This window comes from Bacillus rossius, chromosome 6 (genome assembly GCF_032445375.1).
Source record: "Bacillus rossius redtenbacheri isolate Brsri chromosome 6, Brsri_v3, whole genome shotgun sequence".
Lineage (NCBI taxonomy): Eukaryota > Metazoa > Arthropoda > Insecta > Phasmatodea > Bacillidae > Bacillus > Bacillus rossius.
Window position 1 is genome coordinate 9,349,065 of NC_086334.1, and position 24,846 is coordinate 9,373,910.

At 38.0% G+C, this 24,846-nt stretch overlaps 2 protein-coding genes and 1 long non-coding RNA gene across 7 annotated transcripts in view; 1 reads left to right on the forward strand and 2 right to left on the reverse strand.

The window, feature by feature from the left end:
• LOC134532570 (oxysterol-binding protein-related protein 9) overlaps positions 1-5,984 on the reverse strand; it is a 112,455-nt gene extending 106,471 nt beyond the window's left edge. For 2 of the 3 annotated variants that reach the window (XM_063369100.1, XM_063369099.1), the window contains exon 1: positions 5,767-5,984. In XM_063369100.1, the coding sequence (XP_063225170.1) occupies positions 5,767-5,883 (117 nt within the window). In that variant the 5' untranslated portion in view covers positions 5,884-5,984. The remainder of the gene's footprint in view (positions 1-5,766) is intronic. The other variant, XM_063369101.1, reaches the window with a different exon arrangement.
• Positions 1,395-18,967, forward strand: LOC134532571 (general transcription factor IIH subunit 4). 3 transcript variants are annotated; one of them, XM_063369106.1, is made up of 9 exons: positions 1,395-1,455; positions 9,606-9,710; positions 11,366-11,510; positions 12,248-12,430; positions 14,569-14,749; positions 15,108-15,191; positions 15,277-15,461; positions 17,094-17,221; positions 18,189-18,967. In XM_063369106.1, exons 1-9 carry the CDS (start codon positions 1,413-1,415, stop codon positions 18,443-18,445), a joined length of 1,311 nt encoding a protein of 436 aa, XP_063225176.1. In that variant the 5' UTR covers positions 1,395-1,412; the 3' UTR covers positions 18,446-18,967. The 3 variants fall into 3 exon arrangements, with proteins under 3 accessions (XP_063225176.1, XP_063225174.1, XP_063225175.1); XM_063369104.1 differs by lacking the exon at positions 1,395-1,455 and adding an exon at positions 7,882-8,165 and having other exon boundaries at positions 11,379-11,510; XM_063369105.1 differs by lacking the exons at positions 1,395-1,455; positions 15,108-15,191 and adding an exon at positions 7,914-8,165 and having other exon boundaries at positions 11,379-11,510.
• On the reverse strand, positions 16,775-18,314 carry LOC134532573 (uncharacterized). Its single transcript, XR_010075156.1, has 2 exons — positions 18,013-18,314; positions 16,775-17,276 (listed from the first exon to the last, which is right to left on the reverse strand). It is a non-coding gene; the product is annotated as an uncharacterized LOC134532573 (long non-coding RNA).
• Positions 18,968-24,846: the final 5,879 nt, after the last annotated feature.

The following is a 24,846-nucleotide window of genomic DNA, read 5'->3' on the forward strand; positions in this document are numbered from 1 at the left end:
CATCTATCTCTCTTCCACTCGATTGGAACCACCATCGATTTGACTTTTTCGAGGCACATTAAACTTGCTACTCATGCATGTTCTGTGTTCCCAGGGGTTCGAAGGAGCGGCTCGCACAGCTTTACACTACACGCCACACCCGAGTTTAACTAGGTCACTTGAAATTACAGCACACAGACAAGCCTCTAATGCACACCAACATGACACTACATCACGCCAGTTAGCCGATCTAACTGGTGGGGAGATTCTCTCCCCCGCCGATGACAGGTACACGTAACTTTTTATAGCATTGCACCACCTACCAGCGCACACACAGGCCCGCGTGCCAAACTTATCCAACAAGACACGCGCCCCGCCCGCTGATCCAAGTGATTTTACAAAAGTGTGGGGTGCACCTGATTTACAATGCACTAAGCGAGTTATAGAAACTTCGGTTTCTGGTCTCGCACACACTAACTGCCCCGGATGGCAATATGATGGATCGGCGGCGGCATTAAACTTGAAACACTCCCATTCGTTTCCTACATTTCCTATCATCGTCCTATTCTTAACAGAATAACACAGATTGGAATAAGTTAAATAGCAAACATGTATAAAAGTTATAGTTAAAATAATCTCTTCGTTAAAGTAATAAACATATTTGAATTAATGAGTGCAAATAAAAGTAAATTTATCAATTAAATTGTATATTTCATTTCACTACTTCTTTGTAGCCATACAAAATAGTGATAATTCAATAAAAATGATTCAATTTTATTCCTAAAAGTATGAAATCATTTCATCAATGTTTTGTTATGACGTTGTCACGTTAAACTATCGTCCGTAAACCGACTTTACACAACCAATTTTTTTTGTTTGTTTTCTTGCATTGTAAATGAGTATGCAGCTTCGTTTTGAAAGTTAATTTAACATGTGAAAGTTGTAAGATTTAAACAAATATTTAGTTATTCGTTTAAGACCAGAGTAAATGCTGGTAAATAAATTCTAATGATACTGCCAAAAATAAATACGTGTGTTCGACCTTTCAAACCGAGTCTGAATTCTACCGACAAACTTTCGGCTGCAGATGCATCACGACAAAATAGGTTGATAACATTTATCCGACTTATGTAGGTACTCACTTACTCTACAGAGTCCAGTTAGTTGACATGCGGAAAAAATTTTATTCTGTAAGGCAAAAGTAAACTCTAATAAATGTCCGTTATTTTCTGTTTACTTTTTGAAACGGGAACCGGACACCGCAAATATCAAGAGTTTTCATTCTTCTATACTACCAAGGACACAAATTGGTACAAAAAGATCAAGTTGACCAATGCATTCGGACCATGGCCCACACCAAGCGTGACGTCAGAGGATCACGTGAGCCAACCCGTGAACAATGTCTATCGGACACAGTAAGGGGTAAGGAGGGCATGATCTATGAAGTGCTTCCCGCGTCTTTGAAGTTCCTACAAGGTATGAATACTTTTGTTGTAATTAATAGTGAAAGTATTTAAGGTAGAACATTCAGCGTCTGGAACATTTCTAACTTCCTACAATCATCGTGAATTGTGTCGTAGCAAAATGAATCCACTGAAATAACTGGGAGTACCACCTTATTTTCCACATATTTTTGTGGCGTGTTGAAGGTATTTATTGAAATACTATTTGTCTGGGAATAGCATGGAAGACCATTAAGTAATATTTTTGGTTAAGTTATATAAGTTATCCAAGCAGTGTGCCATTTGACTGAAGATAGATACAGCTAAGCACATTAAAAAAAAAAAAACATTGAAGTAACAGCTTTAATAATTATTTGAGTTTTGCAAAAATGTGGTTTTAATTCAACAGAAATCTGAAAAAAATTAGCTTGCTGTAAAGAGCTATGAAGTAAAATAAAGTTGCAGTTTGAAACAATAAAAACAATTAACTAAATATTAATGTTTTATTTTATTTTACTATTGGCCCTAAATATATTTTTTGCATTTAATATCCATACTTAAAATAAATTAATTTTAATGAGAAATAAAGAACCTATACTTATAATGAAATTACAAATATGAGCCACTCTGCTCTCCAGAGCTAAGCAGCGGGAACATCCCCACCTGTAGCAATGTTAATACTACAAATAGTATACTATATTGTAAATTTTTTCCACTATTTACTTATTTTATTGCCCCCAAAGGTTTTCATTTTTGTGATATTAAGCACTTTTCAACATATATTAATTCTTATATAATGGTCCCCCCCCCCCCCCACACCCCCCACTTTTCCTTATATTCATAGCCCCCCCACTATCGAGTTTCTACGACTAAAATTTCTTGGCCAGGTCAGGGTGAGAGTGGAGGCTTCAGCAAACAGAATTGTTGAGTTGAAACCTCCTTGCCACTGACTTAATGTTTAATTGCCATATCTTTTAACTGAATTGAATTAAAATATTTAAAAAATTTTAAAAAACACAATTTTACAAAACTAAACAAGATAACTACCCTAAATATAACACAGTAAAGCTCGCAAATGTATTTTCTAAATGTACTTAAGGAAAAACCTCATGACTGTTTGGGAAAAAAATTCTGAAAGCTCAAACAAGCATTGGATTTTTTATAACATGGCCGCCAAAACAATAAAAATTTAACCATATAATAAATTCAAATAATAAAGGCAATTAATAATTGTTTAAGGTAGCTGCTTTTTTTAAAAAAAAAAGTGATTTAACCTTCACAATAACTTGTTTTGCCATAAATGTTTTATTAATTGCTAATTCCATATCTCTATCAAAAAAGTTATTTTTAAAACGGCACTATAGAAACAAAGTTGTATGGATGCATTTTATGGTCATGCAGACATTTTAATTTTGTTTGTGAATGCTGAAAATTTACTTAACACAATTTTACGAATTAGTGACTAAGTGATTTGTGTGATTGCACAATTATTTGAATACTTCCCCTAATTCTTGGCACATCACATATTTCTTCTAATGAATTTAATCATGTACGAGAAGGTCAGAATGAGGGAAGCACTCCTTGGTAAGGTCTGAGAGAAACTGAAACAAGATGGAAGGGAAAAGGCGTGCGGAAGTTTAGAAAGAAACAGAAATAAGATGAATTGAGGTCAAACCTTCTTGACAACCGGGCTGATGCCCAATTACGAGTATTTATAAAGATTGCCTTTTAAAGCTTTGCTACAACTCTTCAAAATGTGATTTCTTATTGTGTGATTTCTACAATATTTTAATTTCCATAAGTTATGTGAATTTTTCTCCAGAAATGTTTGGTACAGTTGGGTGAACTATATATAAAATACAAGCTAATTGTTTTTTTTAGTTTATGAATATTTACACATTTAATTTTGGGGCCGAGACATGTCTGAATAACCACATTTTTGGATTAGCCAAATTAATTTCTGCAATGCTAAAGCATTTATTAAAATACATCTCTATAAGATTTTAGTATTCACATAACATAGCCTATAACACTTTTAAAAGTATGAAATCACTAAACATGTTGATAATTGGGTAAAGATATCAAATATAAATTTTAAAATACAAATTGTTTAATAATTTAAGATAGTTAGGTACTTTCGCACTAAACTCGTTCGGATTAGCCAGGTGTCTTTTTTTTTTAATTAGCGGGATTCGTATAAGCAGGACTCCAGTCCACGGTATATTAGGGGCCCGTCTGTCTAAGCACATATACGGTGTGTGGAGCTTTAGAAGAATCCACATGATTTGAAAACTGCTCAAGATATTCAAGTCATGTCTGTTTACAAAAAAACATTTCAAAACATTCTGAGGGCAGACGGGGTAGCTCTGTGTCCATATTGTTATTAAACTGTATTTTTAGGGTATTGAAAAAGGCTAAAATGTATTGTTTTCAAAGTTATTTTAGACATGAAACACCCGGTACAGATTCTTTAAAGTGCCCAAGGGTCTTTCATTACACCTTAATCTTCGTTTCTCCATCATATATTGTTATGGTTGATGTTCAAACTTCATAATTGCCACATGTTCTGGAAGCAACATTGAGTACCTATCATGCTTATAATGCTTCACTAACACAGTCACACCCATGACTAGGCAGACCCCTTAGTCAGCAATTTTCCTAGTGTTCAAAACCCTGCACAACTAGAAAGTTTTTTAGAATCTAGTAAGAATGGAAAAAAAAATCAATTTAGCAAGACTTAGGAGTTTGCAGTTCTTAATGCAACTAACATAACTTACTTTGGTTAATATTACCTAAGCCTTATTTTTGCAGCAGCTTTAAGATTTATTCTTTAAATAATTCTTACAATGGAAATAATTGATTTAAATCAATTTTGTGGACATATTCATTGCTAGTTTGGATAATATGTCACAATTGGATAAACACAGACGAATATACACACACATACAGTAGCGTAGCCAGGATTTGTGTAGGGGGGGGGGGGGGTTTAAGAAGCATGGTCCCCCCCTATTAAAGAGGGGGCTTCCCCAGAAAAATTGGGATTTTAACGTGTGAAATAATGCTATTTGAGCAGTTTTCGGTACTTAACTTTAAATACCTATTGTAATGGTGAAAATATTATTAATTTTTTTAATAAAAAAATTGTTTGAGTGATGAAATAAGAAATTAATTAAAGATATTTTTATCAATCCAAGTGCCTTGTTTACGTCCACTCAAAATCATAAATCATGCTCAAAGCTCGACAGTACAAAAAAAAAGGAATAAAAAGGGTTGGGTTTCGGCAGAACTGATCTATTCCTGGAAACAATTAGCTTTAGCTTGAAGAGTTACATGACACCATGTCGTTGTCTCAATTCTATATACAAACAGTGATCATTACACTTTTGGAAGCCCAGTCAACACCTTCTTATTATTACAGCGCTGGTTAAATACAGTAGGTGTAAGATATTTGAAAACTTGGAACCTGTCACGGCATCACAACCTTATAGCTTCTGCTCGCGACAGGGGTAGGGGAAACGAAGGAGAATCGGTAGGGCTCGCTTACTCTTCCCCTCCAGTGCAGTAGCCGGTGATAGCAGTAAGACACCCAGTTTAGCTAATCTGCTTTCGGATAAGAAAAAAAATATGGGCTAAGGGGAAGGGGGGGTTAGAACCCCTAAAAAAAACCCTGGCTACGCCCCTGCACACATATACAGAGAAACAGAGCCAATATAAGCTGATGAGCTGATTTTAGCTTGTATTCTGTGTGTATATTCGTCTATTTTGTCTGTTCTTAAACTTTTTCTAGGAAATTTAGTATAAACCAGAAACGGAGTATGTTCACTAAAAAGTGTTAAATCAGTTTTATGATATGCATTTATATTTTCTCATTTTCAATTATTTCAACCACCTAATGTTCCTGAACATTATCACTATACCCACTATTTACGTCCCTTCCAGAATCCAATGTGAATTGAAAAAAAAAAAAAAAAAAACACACACACACTTTAAAACAAAACCAGCAACATACAATGTATGCAGTAGGTACCTACTCAAAAATACCATTTCAAAATTTGTTTTTAAAAGCCCATACTTTTTGAATTTTAACATTATTATTTACGTGTACTTATCTGTATTTATACGAGTTAAAATAAAAGGTTATATATGACGGTCTGCGTTCAATAAGACTTCATTGTACATCACCAGAATAAAGAATGCAAGAAGTGTACGCGATTTACAAGACACGTGAGTCATAACAGACTCTCCATTGACTAGAATCTTGTATTGGCCATTTAAATATCCAAAAATAAAAATGAAGAAAAAAAGTAACCCTATATGTTATGACAGTTGTCGGTGTATTACTCACCGTGTAATAAGACATCAATCCAGCGTTGTCATCTAGAACGAAATATCTGTATTGCCATCCCTTCATTACATTCGTCCATTTGCTCAAAGTTCCTTCCATTATAGGCGTAAATGCCATAATTACACTAAACACTCACTGCCACAATATATGTAAATAATCATCTAATGATCCTTGTACTAAGGAATCACTGCAGTGACTATAAATAACATCATAGATGTAATATTGAAAAAATTCTTTTTAGTAAATATGGTTGTTTCGAGTATTTTACGATAATAACATCCATATTAGCGAACTGGCATTGGTAAAACGAACAAATTAAATTATAAGTGCAAGGATTGAAATTGCTTTACTGGAGGAAAAATAATATAAAAGCAATTTATCCAGAAAAAAATAACAAACACAAATATAGAGTTTTGCTGATATTAATAAAATTTTGTGGATGCAAAAAATTATATAACCAGTTAATCAATGTGAAGGTTACAAACAATTCTTTTCCAAATGTGGTACACACAAAATTCACTTCTAACCTGTGGGGAATAAAATAACTACCCTGACCTCGTATCTTCTCGGGCATTATTAAAAACCCGGCCTCAACCCTGGCAATAGTTTGAAGCAATTCCGGAAAAATACTCTCTTCCACATAGTGATTACTGGCATCAACAATAGGGCATTTAGAGAATGTTTAATATAGTATGTTAATGACATCAACCATTTGTGCTCCTTTGTCGCATACGCCATTATGTAACATGTACACCTGCCCTGTAGCATGTGAGTGCCACGAACACGCACTGGGACAGTCTGGTGCAATGTAGTGCAGCGAGGAGAACGATCCGGAGGACAATATGCCGATAGACCCCCACACGGCTAGCAAGTGTTCATGTGTTCCACTACCCTGTCAGGTAGATATCAATCCACAAATTGTAGTTCTCAAACTATGTTATATTTTCTTGAATTGTTAATTATTGATTAAAAGTTCATTATAACTTGTCTTTCTTAATCAATTAAAATTCATTCACTGTTCGATTAGACCTTAAAACTCAGCCCTAATCGTTTCTGCACTCAGCGTACTTTGTGTGGGAAATGCTGCCTCCTGCCCCGACAACTGCAGGGGGCGCGCCAGTCATCACTTGCCCAGCTCAGAAGCCGCATGAGTCCGCACGCGCGCCACGGGGTCCTCGCCGCTTTGTTCGTCTGATTTAATTGCAATAATTGCAATTTCCATCGGCCCTGTGGCTGACCTCACCTCGATGCAGCTTTAGAGCTCACTGCTTAACTTATACTTTTTCTTTCGCAACTGCGCGTTCGCGAATTTTAGCTTAACTACTCTCGGGCCACGTCAAGCATATCCTCAGGCAGGAAGCTGCATTTGTAAACTGTTGACTTTCGCCCACACTGGGCCATCCAGAGACGAAATATGTAATTTGCATTAATCCTTTCATAGGACTTTTGCTGTAGATCACATCATAGTTTTTTTTAATGTGATATTAGATGGACTTGTGTTCGCACTTTTTAAAAATGTATTTTTGTTATGGGTGCCACTTATCAGCCACAAATAGAAATGAATTAAAAGTAGAATTTAAGAAGTTGTTGCTGTTACATAATAATTGTGTGAGGTTTTGAATAAAATCACAAATCACTCTCTACAGTAAATAGAATCCAAAATGTTATCATTTAAAACAAGTCCTGTTTAAATATGTTCAATTTCTGTAATTAATATTTTTAAGATAGTGAGAAATAAAAAAAATTATAATTAATAAACTAACAGTACGAGTGGGTATAAAATTTGAGCCGGCAGATTGCCAGGCTATGCATTTGACCACTCAGCGAAACTCCTGACCTTATAATAAGTTTTAACGTATTCATAAAACATTATTTTAACTTAACTAAAAAATTTGAAAAAAAATTAAGGCACTGGTACAGATTAGTCATATACCAGGCACCCATACGAATGAAAAATAGTAATCTGAAAAAAAATTTCAACAATCGAGACGGAATTAGGCCGAACATATTTTATACGAAATTCCCATTCAACACTATGTAAATGATGGGTTTAGTTACAACTAACGCTATTAGTTCGCAGGCAGCAGTGAGCTTCACTAACCCGACGAGATACACCATTGCGAAGGATACAACGACCTAGAGATGGAAGGATATGAAGTTGACAGACTATCTATATGACCGTGGTTTCAAATTAAGCCGGTTAATATTTACACCTTTTTCGATGTTTAAATCTATGCAAAAATGGCAGACGCGAGTTCAAGTAAACAAGTGAAAACGGCACCGATTTTGAAAACTAAGAATTTACAGTGCAAAAATTTACATGATTACTTAAAGACTCTACCGTCTGATATTTTGGACAAATTGTACAATCATCCTGCAACGTGTCTAGCAGTTTACAGGTGCTGTGGTCGAATTAGGACGGACTGTATGTAATAAACATGTTTTGTGTGCCTGCTTTGGCGTTCTAACCAAATACACATCTTATTATAAATTTTGCAATTTTGCCTTTGTATATGGGTAGGACTCGTATAAGATGCATTCTACAATGACACGAATTTGGAGACATTTAGCGGAACATTTCACTATCGTGTCTGCTGCATCTACAATGCACAGAAACTTGACAAATGGCGACCAATGAGATTGAGTTTGAAGGTTACGAAATATGAAGTAATAAAAAAAAATAATGCTTCGAGATTATAGTACGGGCTGAATATACATTTATAATAAAAACAATTCACAAAGTATTACATGAACATTAGATATTATTGTGTTTGAAACAATTTTAAACATTTGAACAAACATGGCTACCACTACAGCCAAATAGTTAGTTTCTATTGGTCGCACGGAGCAACCTAAACGGAAGTGCTCAGCATTGCCGAGCTTATTCGTATGGGCCCATCTGTGTGTGCTATTGTAGAAACACTGTTCTGTGAGATCGGTCTCTGTTTCCGTTGCACTGTAGAACATGCCTTATGTCAACCACTCGTCTCCATTATGCTACATATTTTCTAGCTTATTCTCAAAACAGTGATGAACTAAAATTCTCACTCCTTAAACTATAGAATGAAGGTAGACTTTTGATCCATCACATCCCTCTGTTTATCAACATGCCCAGCAATTCACAATGACCCACACACCTAATAAATGATTTTATATTTTGTATTTTGTAGCTGACAACAGATTGAAAAGCTTAAATAGTGGTGAAAATTTATTTTTTATAGGTATATTAGATTGACGATTATGAAAGTTAAGCACTTAAGAGTCATTAAGCTCAATTTTGTTTTTGCTGTGATATTTATTAGTATATTTTCAGTTTTAATGTACATTATTTATTATATATTTCAATCAATTTTTTGTATCAAACATCAAACTTTAAAATGTGTTGAAAACATTTAATGGAGAAGCAAAACAAATAAATAAACTCTAAATATTTTAAGACCCTTCTATAATTTTTGAGGTTATGAATTGAATTGAATAGAATTTAAATCCTGCTGCATTTGGGCACAAGTCCAGTGGCAAGTTACTGTTTTCTGGAACTGTACCACACTCCTCATTGTCTCCTTCTCTTCCATCTGTTTTTCCGTCAAAAGTTAAAGTTTTGGAAGATTTTAATGGGCAGGCCGATGGAATTTTATGAGATTTACTTTAGTTACAATCAGTAGCAATGTTGGTGTTACAAGAAATTTGATTTTTGTCTTGCCAGTACAGTTTGTTTTCAGGTAGTTGCGTCGGCTGTCTGCTGTCAGAGTCTTAAGGCCACTGCTCAGAACTGGCCTGCGAGGTGAAGTGGCCCGTCTCTCGTGTGTAACGTGACGGTAACGCTGCTGTGTCGTTTGCAGGGAGCTGCCGGAGATCGGCCGCCACTACGTCATACGGATATTGTTCGTGGAGCAGCCGGTTCCTCAGGCGGTGGTGGCTTCCTGGGTATCCCAGGCGTACGCCAAGTGAGTCTTGCACTGCCAGCATCACAAATGGTTTTAGAATTTGTTTATTGGTAACTAGCTTGGACAAGTTTATATTGGTTACAACACATTGCTTATTTCTTAATGGCATGGTTACGAGTCAACAATGAAGCAAGTGAAAAAAGTGCGAGAGACTGCATTGTGTAAATGCATAATTTTTGAATTATTATTATAATAATTTAGAATAAGCAAGCATAATAAGTGAAAAATGCATCATTGCAGATGACATGTTTATATTCCCCCACTCCCATTGCTCCTATATCCATCTTTCTCCACTGCTGGGGCCTTCGGTGACTACATCAATTATCTCTCTTGTGGTGTGGGTCAAATCCCAACCAAGGGGCTGAAAGAGAAACTGAGCAATACAAAACCAAATGTTTGCATTGTGCTTCCACTGCCAGTCAGTATCTGAGGCGTCAGTCTCTTCACTGTCCTCTGTGTCTTGGACAAGTCCTTTTGCGAACAGCGTTGTGGTGAAGGGAGCGGGGGCTATGTTGTGTCAACGCTTGGGCATCTACAGTGCTGGAGATCGTTCCTGAGGGCTGGGGACTTCTCCGTGTTCACTGACATGTACACTGCTGGGTGTAGCGTCATGACCACGAGAGACCAGGTCAGCAACTTGCTAACCTCTGGAAGTGTAGCATTCAGAGTGGGATGAGTCTGGTAGAGTTAGGTTAGTTTTTTTTTGTTTTATATTTGTTAGACCTGTGTGAATACTAGTTTTTTGATATGAAGTGAATATCAAACCAAATGTTCAAAATATTTGCAAAATTGAATTGAGCTGTGAATATTGTTTTCAGCATTTGGGCCCTATGTATAACATGATTCAATAAAATTTACACAATAACAATCCATAATATTAATATTTAGCATTCAGAAAGCAAAGTGCCACCTTTTTTGTCTTTTTAAGTAGTCATATTTATTCAAGCATAACATATCCAATGCAAAAAAAAAAAAGATAAGAAAACAAAATTTTTTCATGAGCGAATCTTAGGCTTCCAATGTTTTAAAGCTTTGCAACCGATGCAAAGCTTTACATCACTCAAAGCTTTGCATCACAACCAAAGGTTCAAATAAAATAAATAGCAAATTTCCTGGCGAAGTCTAATTAAGTTTATATCTTAAAAAGAGCTTCATTTGATTCATTTAGTCGAAGCTTCGCACAGGCCTAATTTTGTTAAACTTGATGTTGCCAGCGAGGTCAGAAAAAACGCATTGATGCAAAACAACTCAATAAGTTTGGAAAAGATCTTCGCCTATAGTAAGGTATGATCCCAGTATTCACCTGGATTGGTTCCTAAAAGCCACGTAAAACCAACTCCATAATTCCTATATGTATATGAATGCAAATATACGATATTACCTCTGTATCACCTTACTCCGTATTAGGTGACTTACGCTTCCAGCCTGAAGCATGTTATGGTGCATATGAGTAATGTTTACTTTGCTAAAGGTTTTGTGAAAAACAAGCCTAATGAGCCACTGACGATGATGAACACTTTTGATTCTTCTGAAAATTGGGAAAATACGGCCTGAGATGGTAGAACGTTAATGTTTGTTAGCACCCAGTGCTGGTGAACAGTTACAGCTATGAACCAGTACGTCTGTTTGGTGCCAGAGAGAGCTCGCCCCAGCAGGACCGTGTTCCAGGGAGCATGCCGCAGTCGTGAAGATCCTGAGCGACCTGCGCGTGTGGCAGGAGGCGGCGATCCCTGGTGGGCTGCCGGGCTGGATCCTCAACGTCACCTTCAAGAAGAACATGAAGATAGCGCTGCTCGGAGGGTAAGGCATCAACGTGAGTGGTCGCGTCCGGCCTTTGCGGCATGTATTGAACCGCAGTCTTTTATTGCTGTTGTTATCATCGAGTGCATGCACTACTGTCTCAAAGTCCTTAATGAAGAAAATATATGTCCTGTTACTTCTTTATCCACTGCTATGATCAAATATGTTCATTTTAATTAAATAGCTCAAAGTACTATATTATGTTTTCAGCATTAGTTTGGTTAGCAACACATGATAATCTAGTTCTGTCATTATGCTGATGAATTTCAATTATTATTTTTCAACTGAAGGTACATTTAATTTTTAAACAATTTAATATGTAGCTGCCATCTTTCCTTCTGGCTGTTACAACTAGCATATAGCATGCTACGCCTAGTTCCTATTTATCCCCCCCCCCCCCCCCCCCCCGGGTTCCTTTTCCATCTTCCCATTTGACCGCTAGTACATGGTGCATACGTTGGAGTGGCATCGCCGCTGACACACTCTCCTTCCTACGGTTTCCCCACCAAGTACCTAACTATTCCACTCATGCGATCAGAATTTTCTTAACTCTCAAAATTTGTAACCCCTTCAGCAAATAAGTTTCACTAAAAAAAAGAAAGCAAGATTTGCAAACATTCCTGCGTACAAATACAGGACTCTCACAGTATTTGAGCTATGAATGCTTGCCTCGTGTGAGCGTTGGCGACACAGTCGCTGCTGTGAGTGTGTGTGCGTGGGAGGGCGTGTGTGTGCAGGGGCAAGCCGTGGAGTGTGGCGCAACTGGAGGCAGACAGCAAGCCGCGGGACGTCCCCTACCTGGACGGCTATGCCGCGGAGCGCTGGGAGTGCGTGCTCCACTACATGGTCGGCTCTCAGCAGCAGGAGGGCATCTCCGCTGATGCTGTGCGCATCTTGCTGCACGCTGGCCTCATGAAGCGGTGAGAGCTGGAAGTGTTTCTCGCGTGTTTGTGCTAGACGTGTGCATGTGTATCAGCGTGTTTTTGAACCTGATTGGAGAGAATACGTTTTTAATGAAGGAATTAATGGAAAAAGAAAATACTAATTAGATAATGGATAAGATACTATGAGATAAAGATGGTAACAATAAAGTAATAGATTTAAGAGATGAAAAATGACAATGAGAGTTGGAAAGAGTCATGAGAGAGGGAGAGACACATAGGAAATAGTTTTAGTTTTTTTTTTTTGCTTTAAATTGGCAACATGAAAAAATAATTTTTCCCACCAGAATTTTCATTTATCTACATGGGACAGATATTTTACGGTTGTTGAGTGTAATATTTGAACAATTTTTAAACGTAGAAATGTTATCTACAATTGGCATAATATGTAGTATGAAATAACTAAAAGCCATTAATCTAATCTTTATTATTAGAATAACTCATTGTACCCTATGCCTTAAAAATCATTTTAAAAAACTTTTTTTTTCTTCATTTTCTTTAGACATAGTTCAATTAAAAGTAGGTTACTAGGATTATCAGTTTTAGTACCAATTGCATTCTAAATTTTTAAATCAATTTTATAAGCCTTTGAACTATTTGAATTTGACATGTCATTTATTTTAATTCGCATGTTGTATTAAAATGATATATAAAAAAAATGTATCACAGGCCATAGTTAGTAGTAGGTCCAGCTGAAACCTAGCTACTCTTGGTGGAATTGCATTCATGTAACTGCAGTGTCATGTTATTGCCCGATATCAAGATCCTTGCACTAAGGAGCACATTATTGGGTCCACACTTTTAACCTTGTTTTTTTGCAAATCATTAAAACAAGTTTATATGTGATTAGTCTTGTTATGGACTGATACAGTGAGATCTTGGTGCATCTATTAAATATCATGTTGGTGTTATTGCTCATGTATGCTCCCTGGCAGTGTTCTAGTGGGGTAGTTGCACATGTATGCTCCCTGGAAGGGGTTTAGTGGGGTAGTTGCACATGTACGCTCCCTGGAAGGGGTTTAGTGGGGTAGTTGCACATGTACGCTCCCTGTAAGGGTTTAAGTGGGGTAGTTGCACATGTACGCTCCCTGGAAGGGGTTTAGTGGGGTAGTTGCACATGTGTGCTCCCTGGAAGATTTTTAGTGGGGTAATTGCACATGTATGCTCCCTGGAAGGGGTTTAGTGGGGTAGTTGCACATGTACGCTCCCTGGAAGGGGTTTAGTGGGGTAGTTGCACATGTACTCTCCCTGTAAGGGTTTAAGTGGGGTAGTTGCACATGTACGCTCCCTGGAAGGGGTTTAGTGGGGTAGTTGCACATGTACGCTCCCTGGAAGGGGTTTAGTGGGGTAGTTGCACATGTATGCTCCCTGGAAGGGGTTTAGTGGGGTAGTTGCACATGTGTGCTCCCTGGAAGATGTTTAGTGGGGTAATTGCACATGTATGCTCCCTGGAAGATGTTTAGTGGGGTAGTTGCACATGTATGCTCCCTGGAAGGGTTTTAGTGGGGTAGTTGCACATGTATGCTCCCTGGAAGGGTTTTAGTGGGGTAGTTGCACATGTATGCTCCCTGGAAGGGTTTTAGTGGGGTAGTTGCACATGTATGCTCCCTGGAAGGGTTTTAGTGGGGTAGTTGCACATGTATGCTCCCTGGAAGGGGTTTAGTGGGGTAGTTGCACATGTATGCTCCCTGGAAGGGTTTTAGTGGGGTAGTTGCACATGTATGCTCCCTGGAAGGGGTTTAGTGGGGTAGTTGCACATGTATGCTCCCTGGAAGGGGTTTAGTGGGGTAGTTGCACATGTGTGCTCCCTGGAAGGGGTTTAGTAGGGTAGTTGCTCATGTATGCTCCCTGGAAGGGGTTTAGTGGGGTAGTTGCACATGTATGCTCCCTGGAAGGGTTTTAGTGGGGTAGTTGCACATGTATGCTCCCTGGAAGGGTTTTAGTGGGGTAGTTGCACATGTATGCTCCCTGGAAGGGGTTTAGTGGGGTAGTTGCACATGTGTGCTCCCTGGAAGATGTTTAGTGGGGTAATTGCACATGTATGCTCCCTGGAAGATGTTTAGTGGGGTAGTTGCACATGTATGCTCCCTGGAATGAGTGCAGGTGTGTGGTCGCAGGGACGAGGAGGACGGCAGCCCCGTGATCACGAGAGAGGGCTTCCAGTTCCTGCTGCTCGACACGCCGTCGCAGGTGTGGTACTTCATCCTGCAGTACCTGGACACAGTGCAGGCTCGCGGGCTGGACCTGGTCGAGTGCCTGGCCTTCCTCTTCCAACTGAGCTTCAGCACCATGGGCAAGGTGCGCGTCCCCCGCGGCAGAGTGGCGACTCTGCGAGCTGTTTCAAACTTCACTACATTTTGTGTATTATTAATATTAAATTTGTACCAATTTGATATATTTGATTTAATTCAAGCTTGATACTTTTGTTTTGTATTGTTTGTGAAACTTCTACAGGCCATAGTGGGTGCTGTGTGCTGTTCTTTGACACTCCAAACTTTTCACAGTTTTCTAGTAAAAATGAACTCCTTCAAGAAGGTTGTAGACATGGTGTACTATTCTTCTAGTAAAGTTAACCGAAGGAAATTATGTATATATTTTAGTAGAGTAGTTATGTGGAGCCCAGCAGCATGGGAGTGTTGTGGTTTCGTTGCGACAGGACTACAGCACGGAGGGGATGAGCGAGGGCTTGCTGATATTCCTGCAACACCTCCGTGAGTTCGGGTTGCTGTACCAGCGCAAGGTGAGGGGGACCCCGACCTCGCGATCGTTCTCCCGGCGGTTGCCGGCGCGAGCGGCGAGCGTCACCCGCTCTCCTCATGTTGCAGAGGAAGGCCGGCCGCTTCTACCCCACGAGACTCGCGCTCAACATCGTGTCCGGCCAGAACAAGCCTCAAAGCGAGCTGAACCGCGACGGCTACATCGTGGTGGAGACTAACTTCCGCGTGTACGCCTACACCGACTCCAACCTGCAGGTGGCGCTGCTGGGGCTGTTCTGTGAGCTGATGTACAGGCAAGCTTTGTCCGCTGCTCGGGGGCAGATCAGCTATCGTGGCACCGGGGACTCACTGTAGCAGGATGCTGAAAAGCTTTGAAGAGGGGAATCAGTACTATATTAGCATTGTATACTTTATATCACAGAAAAATTAAAGTGAAATTCAGGGAAATGAGGTTGAATGTGTATCAAATGGTTTCTCTGTAATAAAAATGTGTAATTGTTTGCTTTATCAAGGTAGAGATCAAAATGAATCTGTTGAACATTAAACATTCGACAATTGCTGTTAACTGTGCTAATGAAGGCCACTTAAATCATGGTCTGTTTTATCCCTAGACTAAAATGAATAATGATGATACATACATCTTGCACCTTTTCTGCATGTGGCACCATGGTTTTGCTTACAGTTTGCAACAGACTTGTTATGTTTGCTGATGTTATGTTAACGATGTTGATCCATTTGTTTTACAATTGGTACTCCAACAGACAAGCGCTTTTGATGAAATAAGTGCCAAAATTCTCCCCAATTTGGCACAAGGCAAACACACTGACAGTTTGCTTTGATTTTAAAAATTAAAAAAAAAAAAAAATGTTAGTATACTTATGTACACACGTTAGAAGTTATACTTATTTGGCATAATAAAAAACTTAACTTTATTTTGCATGCTAATAATTAATGGAATTATTAAAATAATAAAAAGATTGGAGGGATGTTATAAATACAGTTAGTAAAGTATAAATTCAATGAAATCAAAAAATTAAATAAATAATTAGTATTCTATTTTAATATAAACAGATACATAAAATTAATTAGTTACTTTAGTAAAATAATCAAGATAAATTTTAATATTTAATTTATAATGCAAGTCAATTATACATATAAGAACATAACCTCACCTATATAAAGTCACTTGAAAAAGTTTATAAACACAATTTCTATCATAAATGTAAATTATAAATAATTTTTTTTTTTTTTTAAATTATATGGACCAGCATTCAAAATTATTCACCTAAGTCCATTTAATGATTTAAAAGCACATAGCCTTTTTTTTTTATCCTGTGAAAATTTCATTGCATGGTGGGTGCACTCATTATGAAAATTCACTGATCATTTTTTCGTAATGCACCTAAAGAAGTATAATGTCAAAAAATATAATTAGCAGAACAAATAAATCATACCATATTTATGTGAATACCTACTTATATCAGCCATGGTTTGCTGTGTTTGCTTATTGTGTTACACTAGCCAAACATAAAGCAGCTAAACAAATGAGAGTAAATAAGGCAATTGGGTTTAATGCATAATCAAAATGAGTTCATAATTCACTAAGCACAGTTAATAGTTTTGTTTTATTACAAAATCAAACGACCAAATCATGACAATGTAACTGGCAGGTCACATGACTGTAAAGTGTAAAATCTTAAGATAGTAATTTTGTGTCGAACATATTTAAATATATACTTTTAACGAAATATCAAACACTGCAGGGAACTTGAAGACCTGCAAATTGCTATGTTATGTTATTGTTATTACGTAGCTACACAGTGTGATGACTGCATCCACCATGCCAGTCGTAGTGGCATTATAAACCAGTGAATCTAGCGTGAGACAACATCTGTTTATCGTCGCCAGTGTGTGTGGTGTTGCAGGTTCTCCAACCTCGCGGTGGGAATCCTGACTCGTGAGTCGGTGCGGCAGGCGCTCCGGAGTGGCATCACTGCAGAGCAGATTGTGGGCTTCCTCAGGCTGCACGCTCACCCGCGGATGGTTGCGACTGGTGCGTGCGTCTTGTTTCTGTCGTGCTTATATCTTGTGTGGAGCCATCGTGCTCGCTGGGAAAGAAGAAAATAATTTGTGTTCACAAAATCTGGTCAAACTTAATAAAGATAAAACCAAGGTCATATCATTTATTAGGAAATACCATTCAAATGAATATGAGTACAAATTAGCTAATTCTTTCATCTCTAAACCCCTTTCATAAAGGATTGTGGTGTCATTCTAGATTCTAAATTATATTTTCACAAACATGTTGATTATTTATATTCTCATGCTGGAAGAACTTTAGTTCCTTTACAATTTATTACTTCTTATGCAACTAATTCAGACTCTTAAGATCAAAGTTAGAATATTGTTCTATTATCTGGAATGGCATCAACCTAACTGAAAAAATTGGAAATATTAGAAATAAAGTTATCCAATTAATTATTCTGATGAATTAATTCCCTGCAACCTAATTTAACTCCTTTTGTAGACTGTAGGGCCTATCATTTTGTACATTGTGTTCATAATTATTATACTTCTAAATTCAGTTGCTTGTATCTTCTTGACAATATTGGCTTGAGAATCCTCCAATTTAATTACCGCTGTGTTGCCACACACAGAATAAATAATAAATAAAATAAACTGTGAACATTAAAAATAACTTATGATGTGACTGTGTGAGGGGGTGGAGAAACACACAATAACAACAAAGATTAAGTTGAAAAATAATTGCAAACCTGGAAAAAATTTTAAAAAAATGTGTGGCAACTCTGATAAGGCTAAACACGGCGTAGCCGTTGTACTTACCAATGTTCTCGTTTGTCCAGTCAATTGTGGGAAGGCATCTCACCGACTCTTTGGGCCATGATTAATAAAACTGTTAACGTCAGTGTATTCAAGATTTCCCCCACGAGGCAAGGGTGTGACGGACGTGCTTGGCACGGGACCGGAGTGGAAGCCGAGAGGCGTGCGTGTCTGCGCAGGTCCGCCCGTGCTGCCGCCCACCGTCGTGGACCAGGTCAAGCTCTGGGAGAACGAGCGCAACAGGTTCACGTACACGGAGGGCGTGCTGTACAGCCAGTTCCTGTCGCAAGTGGACTTCGAGGTGCTGAGGGACCACGCGCAGGAGCAGGGCGTGCTGACGTGGCAGAACCCCGCGCGGCGCACCATGGTGGTCACCAAGGCGGGCCACGACGACGTCAAGCGCTTCTGGAAGCGCTACTCCAAGGGCGGCGGCTGAGACACGCCGCGGAGTGCCGCTCCTGTCTGGAGGGACTCCAGCAGTGTTTCCACGCGCGGCCGCCGGATGATTGCCGTTGCGATTAATTCACGGGGGGAAATACAGTTTGTGTAATTTTGTAATGTTTGATAGTGATGTATATTTTTGTATATTTTTCTGGTGCCATAAAAATATTTTTAAATACGTTAGTGTGGACCTGTGAAAAAGATGCTGCAAGTCATAGTGTAAATAACCAAAACAATTGTACTCTTAAAAAGAGTATCAAGTGGAACCAAAAGGAAAAATGTACTAAATCAAGAAATTCTTAAATCTGGGCTGTAAACAATTTGTGATATTTCTGCCAGTTTTTTTTTTATTCTTGTGAGAATGTTTATCTCACTAAACTTTTTAATGTGGAAAAATGTATGTTGAAATATTATGTCATTTTAACAGTTTGGATTTCTTGGGTCCTTTTATGTCATGTTATTTATTGTAGACTTTTCAAGTCTTCTATGTGAATTTAAATTTTCTTGATAATGTGTACTGTACAGTTGTTTTACTGAAGTTCATACTTGTTTCCCAACCTCGTCACTAGAATGTCATCTGGCTCCGTGCATGACAGAAAAACAACTAATGTACTGTTCCTTTTCTGTACCCTAGTTAATTATGCCAAACAAGTGGAACGCTGAACGGTTATAGACAAACACGACATTGAACTTGCTGCTTTGAGCGGCAGTGACCATCATCCAAGTCTGGAGACGCGTCGCCCCTACTTCCTGCGTTAGTCCACACACTCCTGTCAGGTGTTTGCTCTCTCCTTGCCAACACCCCGAGTCTGTCCGTGCCAGATCTGTGTTCCCGTTGACCTGGGAGCAATACAGCTCTCGCAGCATATTGAAAACACTTTACTCTTTTGTCCATAAAGCATTGAGTAAATGTTATGATCACTCCACTGGAAAGATGATTGTCTGGTCGCTGCCTGACAATGGTACAGTTTGTTCAGCTTCGCTTTCGCGAGCACACGCTCCATCTGTGTACATGTAAAACTGTATGTATATGTATAACTGTAAATATGTAAATGACATGTTCCATAGCTAGAGAGGGTGAAAAATAGCATTTATTCTGGTCATTTATAGCATTTTAATATTTACTTGTAACATTTTTATAGCATTTATTACCAATATTATAGAAGTTTATAAGCGCTTCCCCAACCACAGGGACATAATATTTTCTCAGTGTAGATGCTTGGGGTATGTCCCCAGAACCAGGAATGTACTTGTTGATGTATTCCCTTGCAGCTGGATCATCGATTTTTCTAAGAGGGATATTAGCCTTGAGAAACATTTTCACAGTCTCTTCAATAAATTCCTTTTTCTCAATTTTTGCTTTTTTTGGTTATACAGTATGGTTGTTAATGTTGCCTGTCGTTTCCTGTCATCTTGCTCAGAAAATTGCTTGAGTCTGTCAATGTGACCTGATGTATTAATATGTTATTCCGACGTATCCTTTTTCTCCCAGTTGATGCGAAGGTTGCACGGCTTGCACATCAAAATATTCATATCGCTAACATAAAAATGATGGCCCTTACATTCCGATGCGCGCGAATGTACGGAAACGGACTTGGTCCGCCCCATATTATCATAAACATGTAAAAACAATTACTGTATGGTAAAATGTGAGCACTTTATCAAAAATCCACACAAACTACACTTTGTTCACAAACAGCGTAAAAACCAACGGTAAAAACAAAGCAAAGGTTTTCTGCACCGCATAGTTAAGCTGCACTGTATGTGTACTGTAGCAAATGGCGCTATGGAAATACATCGAGAATCGTCAATCGATATATCGAACGACGTAGTACCGTTGCCTACAAGATTAAACGACACTACTCGTACGCAGTAACTTCGATAATTTCATAGAGAGAATATACCGTGGCCATATTTTATTTCTCTCGTATTGTTTGTAAAGTTGTTTACAATGCAGAAAAAAGTGTTGGCAGCAATTCTTTGGCAACATGGTGGCGTGGTTTGTTACTAGAGTAAATATTAGGGTTTGATTACATGTACGTGAAAAATTAACATTTAATATGTCAAATTATCCATGAAAAATTATTGTAAAATGTATTTTTTATGTTAGTTTTGCCCGGCAAAGTGTTTACGAGACGTTTTTCGTATCAATTCGCAGGAATATGGGATTTTCGCATTTAATTGCAAGTAATTGAGTCACATTAATTCGCGGCTATATCGTTTTTACGATTTTTCACTCTCTCTATCCATAGCCTTATGGTTTCTACCAAAAGAAGGCTCAATGGAATACAAATAAATAAAAATAAATAAATTGCAACAGAAAAACACATACATATGTTGGAAGTGCTGACTTCCCCCAGTATAAATTACAATCAGTTTGCACTAGCAGTTCTGAATGTTGTTTGTAGACCTTTAAACAATGTAGACAGTGAACGGGTACTTAGTCATTTCAAATTAGTCATCACAGACAGCAGGCAGAGCCTGAAAGAAAGAAATGTTGAAGTGTTCAGTATGCTGTCTTTTGATAACTAAAATCAACACTTGCAATTAGAATTTTTATGCACCTTTAGTTTTAAATTTAGTTCGATAAAACAATTACGAAATAAAATTTCTTTTTGTTATGGTTTAGTTTTTTTTTTAAAAATTAAATGCAATCCAATAAAAGTGCACATTAAAATAAAATACCCTCAATTTTTGTAATTAATTTGTGAAAAATAACATCTTTTTTTTTTCAGGTCTCTAGTGATGTACTTTTGATAGAAGAAATTTTAAGAATAAACGTAAAAAAAAAAAAATATTACAATTTTGACTTCAACATGTTAGTCATGACACCTTTTCTGTCTGTCTTGGGATTTGTAAACTTGGGCATGCCGTGTTGATCTCGACACAACCCAGCGATGTGCCCCCGAAGTGTGTTGATCTCGACACAACCCAGCGATGTGCCCCAGTAGTGTGTTGATCTCGACACAACCCAGCGATGTGCCCCAGTAGTGTGTTGATCTCGACACAACCCAGCGATGTGCCCCAGTAGTGTGTTGATCTTGACACAACCCAGCGATGTGCCCCAGTAGTGTGTTGATCTCGACACAACCCAGCGATGTGCCCCCGAAGTGTGTTGATCTCGACACAACCCAGCGATGTGCCCCCGAAGTGTGTTGATCTCGACACAACCCAGCGATGTGCCCCAGTAGTGTGTTGATCTCGACACAACCCAGCGATGTGCCCCAGTAGTGTGTTGATCTCGACACAACCCAGCGATGTGCCCCAGTAGTGTGTTGATCTCGACACAACCCAGCGATGTGCCCCAGTAGTGTGTTGATCTCGACACAACCCAGCGATGTGCCCCAGTAGTGTGTTGATCTCGACATAACCCAGCGATGTGCCCCAGGAGTAAGCAGCTTGAAAGCAGCTCGCATCGGTGGGTTGCAGGTGAGTGCTGAATGCCATGGTCGTGGGCACAGAAGTCATGCTCACTGGGCTTGGCACGCTCCAGCCGGCCGCAAACGCCTTCGTACTGATGATGCTGAGCTCCTTCAACGTCGTCCTGTTGGTCCTCGAGATGTGTGGGTGTATAAACTAACCAGTAGTTTATAGTAATTAATAATGTTATTTAATTTCTAAATTTGTATATATATATTTGTGAAGTATTGCCACAACTTGTGTTTTGGGGAACTTTCTTCTTTTTCTTTTAATTATACTTCATAGTAACTTTTAACAACGATATCTTTGAATTTAAAAATATTTATTTGCCTACTTCCTCTATTCTTGCTTTTGAATTACAAGGTTGATGGAGAATTTTTATTAGGAATGGTGAATTCGAACGGCGAGCATGTGAAGAAACTGATAAGCCGCAAACTTGACTGAGACTTCGAGAAATGTACGAATCTAAAATTTATATAAAACTTATAGTTCATTGCTGTCAATATTCGTCAAGAACTACATAATCGTCATCGAATGTATTCAAGAAATACTTAGTCGTCATCGAAGATAGACCAGAACTACATAGTCGTCGTCAAAGATAGTCAAGAACTACATATGCGTCATCGAGGATAGTAAATCGCTGCATCATTGTCAAGAATGTGAACAACTGCCCTTCATTGTCATCAAGAAAAGCCGGTTTGGAGACCCATCAACTAACAGTCGCTGTCCACATCGGGACCTGTACCACATCCAGCTGTACACACCGAGGGCCGCTGTTCCTGTGGAGTCTCATCATCAGGAAGATCGAGAACTAGGACATCACTACGTCAGTACGAATGTAGTTACTGAGATCCGCAGTTCACGGTATAGTTGAAATACCATATCTTAAGGTGGTAACTTGCGGCATATTCTGAGGTAACTATGAACTACGAGAAATTTTTACATCTTTCCAACTCCACAAGCTTATAATTAGTAGCAGTACATAACCCGACAGCAGTTTATTAATCTTATGTCTGATTCACCTACTTACACCCATATAACCTGAGATACTAACCGAAGAGTCGATTGAGCTAAAATAAGTTAAAACTTTACTACATTTGAATATAACAATATTTGTAATATCAAGTTTCAGGAGGATATTGCAATATAAATATTAAAATTTTATTTGAAGAGGCATCCTATTGCACAGGTTGTGCAATATTAATCTTTTAAACCATTCTACTGAATATAGTTATTCTTGTAAAAATTCCAATTAGAATGTTGTAATGTGAAAACAATATCATTTCCAGTAATACAACTATTCATATTACAACAGTGAATCGTTTTAGTTATTATTGGAATTGGAGTAAAAATTAAGATTAATGATAAGTATAATTTTGTGTTTATAAATAACACAGTGGATCACCTTAATGTAACGTGTTACTGATTGTTATTGATTCACCACCAATAATCATAACCATATACTCAGAGATCATATATGTTCTTTAGAGTTTCTCAAATTTGGTATTAACCAAATTACTTTCTTTGTTGGTCTGCCAATAACCGGGCTAGTCAGATTGAAATAGGCGATCACAGGTGAGCGCTGCCCTTAGGCCCTGCTGGCCTACTTGAGGTGCAAGTGGATTCCAGCCCCACACGCTCATGCAGACACAATCACAGTGACACGACTGACCAGGGCCGCCCACAGACATTTTGTGGCCCGGAGCAAAGTATGGTTTGTGGCCCCCTCCCCTAATAAAAAAAAAAAATAATAATTTTTGTACTCCATCAGCCCAAATTTTCCATTTACACTCTTTTCACATGAAACTGAAGAAGAGGCCTGGTTTCCACCTCTCTTGATAGGACTATATCACCAGACCTGTATGTAGTAGTTAGAAAAATGTATTTGAATGATCATGGTTAATGTTTCAGGTCAAATAAAAAAGACTGTTTAAAAAAGATATATAATGTCACTAACTTTAGTATTGAAAAAAATTCTTTTAAAATTAAACAATTATCTTCAAATTTTTTTTTGATAGCTCTTAAAAATAAATTATAGCATAGCACAATGGTGTTAGTTTCAATTAATCAAATATATGTATTTTTTTAAATAAAAAAATATGGGCACCCCCTTTACAGTTGAGTATTTTGTGGCTCGTGACAATCTGCCCTTAGCAAAAGGAACTGCTTAGTGGAAGAACTACACACATTGTGTACGCCACTTTTGGCCGCTATTGTTACTACCCCCTACACTTCATCACATTCTCCTCACTTCTGCAATGATTCTCTATTGCTGCTAACATCTGTCACACCAGCACTGCATTCTTTGCTTTCTGAATGACGGATTTTGTACTGCAGCTGCAAAAATCTATATTTTCTTTCTAATTGTCGCTTGCTGTTTCAAAACAGGATGTGTAAATCACCCGGACTGATGAATGTGGAACCAAAACAGCTCTTCAAATAAATAACTATGGTTTCTGTAGTTGAACCGATGGTGCATTTCAAAGCACTCATAAATTTGGCCTCTGACATCTCGCACTTGTATAACAAGGGTTCTCTGTACCCTGCAGTTAGTCTGCTAAACTAGCTGCAAAAAACAAACTTAAATAACAATACAGTCATACCTCGACTTAAACGAATCCGGCGTTAGGCGATTATTAAATCTTCTCGTTGATTCGTTCATTTTTTGTTTTAACATCTCGCCACTCTTCTTTCTCCACTCTGTCCACACTATTGTTAACGTGCTACGACTTTGTTAGATTTTATGTGGTCTTCTATAACAAAATAAAGTCAGTTTAAATTTTGTTCAATTCATAATAATATAATGTATTGTATTATCTAAATTGTTGTTTTCTTTAAAATACGATCTCAATTAAAGATATTTTGTATGTATATATTTATATGCAAAATTACGTATACTCAGATTTTCGCAATTTCGACTTGCACATTAATCGCTCAGTCCTACCTATCACGTAAGTTCAGTGTATTACTATACAA

What these genes read in the sequence shown, in the direction of transcription:
- LOC134532571 (XM_063369104.1), top strand. Translation starts at nt 8,008, where the DNA reads ATGGCAGACGCGAGTTCAAGTAAACAAGTGAAAACGGCACCGATTTTG. An exon ending in GTATCCCAGGCGTACGCCAA is followed by an intron (nt 9,711 to 11,378) that starts GTGAGTCTTGCA and finishes ACCGTGTTCCAG; the next exon opens with GGAGCATGCCGCAGTCGTGA. An exon ending in CCCGCGGATGGTTGCGACTG is followed by an intron (nt 17,222 to 18,188) that starts GTGCGTGCGTCT and finishes GTGTCTGCGCAG; the next exon opens with GTCCGCCCGTGCTGCCGCCC.